The sequence below is a fragment of the Hipposideros armiger genome, unplaced genomic scaffold (genome assembly GCF_001890085.2).
Source record: "Hipposideros armiger isolate ML-2016 unplaced genomic scaffold, ASM189008v1 scaffold_556, whole genome shotgun sequence".
NCBI classification, from domain to species: Eukaryota; Metazoa; Chordata; class Mammalia; order Chiroptera; family Hipposideridae; genus Hipposideros; species Hipposideros armiger.
In genome coordinates, this window is record NW_017731906.1 from 553,081 (window position 1) to 558,433 (window position 5,353).

At 43.0% G+C, this 5,353-nt stretch overlaps 1 protein-coding gene across 4 annotated transcripts in view; it reads right to left on the minus strand.

Moving 5' to 3' along the window:
* NARS2 (asparaginyl-tRNA synthetase 2, mitochondrial) overlaps window positions 1-5,353 on the minus strand; it is a 166,937-nt gene that overhangs the window by 124,334 nt on the left and 37,250 nt on the right. For 2 of the 4 annotated variants that reach the window (XM_019623626.1, XM_019623624.1), the window contains exon 1: window positions 2,910-3,358. The exons of 1 other annotated variant lie outside the window; for it this stretch is intronic. In XM_019623626.1, coding sequence (XP_019479171.1) covers window positions 2,910-3,050 — 141 coding nt within the window. In that variant the 5' untranslated portion in view covers window positions 3,051-3,358. One more of the 4 variants, XM_019623627.1, reaches the window with a different exon arrangement.

Consider the following 5,353-nt stretch of genomic DNA (forward strand, 5'->3'; position numbering starts at 1 on the left):
TTTTATATCCAATTCCCAGGGGGAGATGATATAGTTATAGACTAGAAATATCTTTACCTTTTTTTCCCCCTTTTACAATGTAAAGAGTTCTCAAGAAACTTCACATTATGAATATATATTAAGTAGTACATAAACTTTCAAAATTTAAACGACAGGTAGGTGAGTACAAATGGTCTGTCTTCAGTAGGCTAGTGACAAAAAACAGCTCTTTCACAGATCACATCTAACTGAAATTTAATTAGCACATAAGATAATATTTCTCTAGCAGACACTAAACAATTGTGAAATAACTGATGGTGTTTGATTAACCACCAAACACACTTGGGGAAAGAAAAATGATCCTCAGAAAAACTATTGTATATAGTCATGCACCACTTAATAACAAGGATATAGTCTGAGAAATTCATTGTTAGGCGATGGCCTTGTTGTTCGAACATCATAGAGTGCTCTTACGCAAGCCTACTACACACCTAGGCTGTTACAGCCTATTGCTCCTAGGCTACAAGCCTGTACAGCATGTTACTGTACAAAGTAACATCAGAATAAATCAAACACAAGAGAAAATGATGCAATCAAGAGACGCGTAAACACAGGATGTATGAGGCTGCTGCTGGTGTAACATGGCATACAGTTCTACAGCAGACTTTTTTTTTTTAACAAGTAGAAACAGTAGACTCTAAAACAATGATAAAAGTATAGTAAATACATAAACCAGTAACATAGTCGTTTATCATCCTTATTAAGTATTATTGTATATAATTATATGGGCTATACTTTTATACAACTGGCAGCGCAGGTTTGTTTACACCAGCATCACCACAAACATGTGTGTTGCACTATGACATGACATTATCACAGCTCCCAATTTACTAGGTGATGAGAATTTTTCAGTTCCATTATTGGAGGAGAACAGTGTTGGGGAATTGGGGAAGAGGACCAGCCAAGTTGTTCTTCAATCTTCATTGTGGAGGGCACCAGTCGCCTTCTGGCTTCCTGTAGGCAGCTCATGGCCGCTAAGCTCAAGGTGCTGTGTTCAGTCTTAGTTGCAGATGGGCGTAGCCACCATCCCATGCAGGAGTCGAACCTGGCAGCCTTATTGTTAAGAGTGCATGCTCTACCCACTGAGCCATCCGGTTGGCAGCTCAGCTCAAGGTGCAGAGTTCAGTCTTAGTTGAGGGTGGGCATAGCCCACCATCAAACAGGCAATCTTGTTCTTACACCAGCTGAGCCATCTTGCCACCTGTTGGCAGCTCAGCAACAGCTCAGCTCCAGCGCAGTGTCACTGGCCCATGTAGGAATCGAACCTGTGGTCCTCTTGCTCAGAGCTCACGCTCTTAAGCCAACTCTTAACCAACTAAGCCACTCGGCCGGCCCCTCCATTATATTCTTATGGGACCACATCTTTTATGCCATCTGTCATTGACCCAAACATCATGTGGCACGACTGCACTGACCCTTACTTTCTTTGTGTCCTCACCACACCCTATAGACAAGAAGTCTTCCTTGACCTCCTCACCCAGTTAGGAACTTCCCTCTCTGTTTTCTCAAAGTTTTTTATTTATACCACTAATACTTAATCATCTTGCTGTAATTAATTGCCTTAGCCATTAGACCATGGCTGTCCAACAAAAATGTGAGCCACATAATTTAACATTTTTTAGTGGTCACATTAAAAAGAAACAGGTGAAATTAATTTTAATATTTTTATTTAACCATTAGGCCCACATTATCAACATGTAATCAACATAATAATATGAGGTATTTTGCCTTCTTTTTGATCCTCAAAATTGGTGTGTATTTTATGTACAGCACCTCTCAATTGGGACTAGCCACATTTCAAGTGCTCAGTGCAACAGGTGGCAGATAGCTACTGTATTAGACTGCACAGCATTAAAATGAAAGCCTCCAGCCTAGGAGTAGGTTCTGTTCTTCTCATCTGTGAATTCTCTCTAGACTAGCACACAGAAGGTATCATTAATATATGTCGAATTAATAGATGAATTCAAGAAAAAACTTTGATTTGGATCGTGAAAAGAATATGAAATCCAAAGAAATGCAGAGGAGTAGATTGGTCATATTGCTAAAAACCAAGGATATGTAAGGACAACAAAAATAAGTGCATCAGTGTATGTCAGCAAACTAATTAACAATCAAAGCACCCTGCTTGGCCTGCTCCTTAAGAGGAAATCTTCTATGCAAAGCTGCTGCAAATATTAGCAATAACCGCAGCTAACACTCACTTATTGTAGACCACTCACTCTTCTAAATGTCTTATACCTGTTGTCCTTTAATCTTCAGTTAAAGGACAATTATTACCTTCATTTTGTAAGCGAGCACATGAGTGACACGCCCATAATTAAACTGCAAAGATTTAATCCCAGGCAACTTGACTCCAGAGTTCTTTCAAGCTGCTACGCTCCAATCTTTCTCCTAATTTATTAAACATAAATTATATGCAAAGCCCCATTTTAGGCACTGAGGTGGCTACAAGTTGAATGAAAGGTATGGTTTAGCTGAACAAACATTGACTGTTTGTCATGTGTGAATACCAAGACAGGTCAGACATGGTTTCTGCTCTCCAAACCACCAGCATATAACTGTGGCTATTCGTGATGAGGGCTAAAGGAAATGGGGCTCTTTCTTTTACTTTGCTGTATGATTAACAAGTTTACAGGTAAGGCCCTGGTACCGTGAAAGGAAAGTCCCAGCGCTTTACGGGCATCGCAACAGTTTTGCGAAAGATAATGGTAGTCAATGAAAGGAGTCAAGTGTCCACGCACACGATTGCCTACATTTTCTAACTTTTCCCTGCCAGTCTTTCTCACTTGACAGCACAAGGCAAGCTGAGACGTGGATGTGCCATGTAAGTTACTAAACAGAACCAACCCGCCCCCTTCCCATACACCAACCTGAACCTTAACGCGCTCCCCATTCGTGCTCTGGGCCCCGAGAGCGTCCCGCACGCTCAGTTTGGCCGAAGGCTTGAGTCTCGGGGAGGGAGCGGAGGAACAGGAGCGCAGGGCTCGGAACAGGCACCGGGCCGCGAACATCGCGCGGCTGCCCCAGGCCCTCCTCCGGACCAGCCCTGATCCCAGTGGGTTCGGACCCTGCCTGCGGGGACCCCCCCCCCTCTCAGATGCTCCCTAATTCCGGGCTGCAGCCTAGTCCTCAAACGCTCCAAAGCCCCCTGGGTGCTCCCTTCTCCTTCAGAGGCTCCAACTCTGTCTCCAAAGAACCTCTCCTCCTCTTCCCTCTCCCCGAAGGGGCGGAACGGAGACAACACAGTAAGCGGGGTAAGCCGAAAGGAAACCCGCGCCGCTGGCGACCCGGACGCCCCACGACCCCGCGAGGTTTCCAAACCTACGCCCTGACTCTGAGCTAAAACGCAAGCTGCCGCCGTCACTACGTCACCACGCCAACATCACGCTACGAGCTAAGGAGCATGCGTACTTGTGACTCCAGGTGAAAGGCGGCGGGGCGGAGGAAGGGGGCGGGATCAGAAGCTAAAGTGGGCGGAGCTAAGGCATTCCGGCTTGTAGGGGTGATAGCTGAAGGAACTGCGGAGCCCACTTGGGAGAGGCGTGATTTCTACAGCTTCCGCGTGATGCTGAGGAACGCTGAGAGGCCAGGAGTGACTGATAAAGAGGGAAGGCGGTCAGAAGGAGTCTTAGTTGTTGGGAGGATTAGCCTGAGTGTATCAGTCGTTCCCGAGTTCTGAGTACAGAAAAAGACGTAGCCCCGCCCAAGTCAAATTTATGTGGTATCAGACATCTAGACAGACAATGGGGCATAAAAGAGTGATCAGTTCTCTGGCAGAGCCTAAGCATGGGATGCCAGAGATGACTGGTTCTCTCACAATTAAGAATAAGTAAAGAGACCTTGAATATTGGAATCAGAGAAGGCACGATAATGTCAAGATTTTGGAGAGAGGACAGGAGATATGTCCATCATTGCCTGCCAGAATCTTCAAGTCTCTCTTTTTTCCAACATAGTTACCTGCATTTGTTTAACCTGAAAACATTGATCTTTTTATATATTAGGCTACCTTTTAAATTTATACAGAAATATAATTTATCCCCTGTAACTCAGTGACAATCATCAAAAGGCTTCTAATTACAAGATAGAAGAAGTAAGGGCTAGTTACTTAAATTTGCCACTATTATGATGACCACTTTACATAAGGTAAGGGAACTTAGGTACAGAAAAGTTAAATGACTTGCTCAAGGATATACATCCTATAAATGTGAGATTTAACCCAAAAATGCTGGCTTCATGCATTAAACTACAATATTATGCTATACCATGTCTCAAGGTGGGAAATAAAATCCTGGTCCCTTCAAACAAGGAACTCATGGTCTAGAGATGGAGACTGACAAGCAAACGGGTCACTGCAACATAAACCCACAACTACACGTAAATGGACACATGTGGAGTTGTAGTCTAAAGAAGGAAACAATTGAGTTTTTGAGGAGGATCAGAATTTTGCTAGGTTGCAATGTAAAAAAACGGTATTTCCTGCCATAAGATGAGTAGGAAAGTTTTGCAGGACAGCAAACACCCTGGAAGAATTGTAAAATTGTTCTCAAGACAGACTAGAAAATATTTCCCATGAAAATACCATAGTTCTTGGGTACTTCTTAAAATGTAAGAAAAGAAATATGGAAACTTCCAGCCAAATGCCTTCAGAATTATGCAGCTATGGGCCTTTAAACACACACACACACACACACACACACACACACACACACACACACACACACACCAAACAAAAAAAAACTATGTCTTCAGTGTATTGGTTACAAAATCTGGGGAACAAGACAATCTGGGGTACATAGCAATGACATGTTTCCCTTTTCAAAAATCTTTGAAATATGCCTACTCTGTCCAAGGCACCAAAAGTTGTGACCCATTAACTCACTTCCTACCTGTGGCATTTTGTCTATATCTAACCATATCATCTTATTTTTCTTTTCAATATTGGAATCACACTTCCCCTTTTAGATTTATCACCTTTCAGACAGTAGCCTGAGTGATCTTGCCAAAGTAAATATATTATCATGTCAATAATGATGGCTAGTGCTATAGAATGCATATATGCCAGGAATTCCTCACATATTCATTCATTTAATCCTCACAATAGCCTTCTGAAGGAGAGTAGAGTCATCATCCTGTTTCCAAAGGAGAAACGGAAGCTCAGAGGTTTTCAAGCTTGTACTGTTACACTGGCAGTCTGACACCAGAGTCCATTTTCTTACCTACTCATTACCACAGTGATTAAACATCCCTCCAGTTGCTCCCCCTACACATAAAGAGGACTTCCCTTCTTTAGCAGACCTAGCAGGCTTTCCATGAT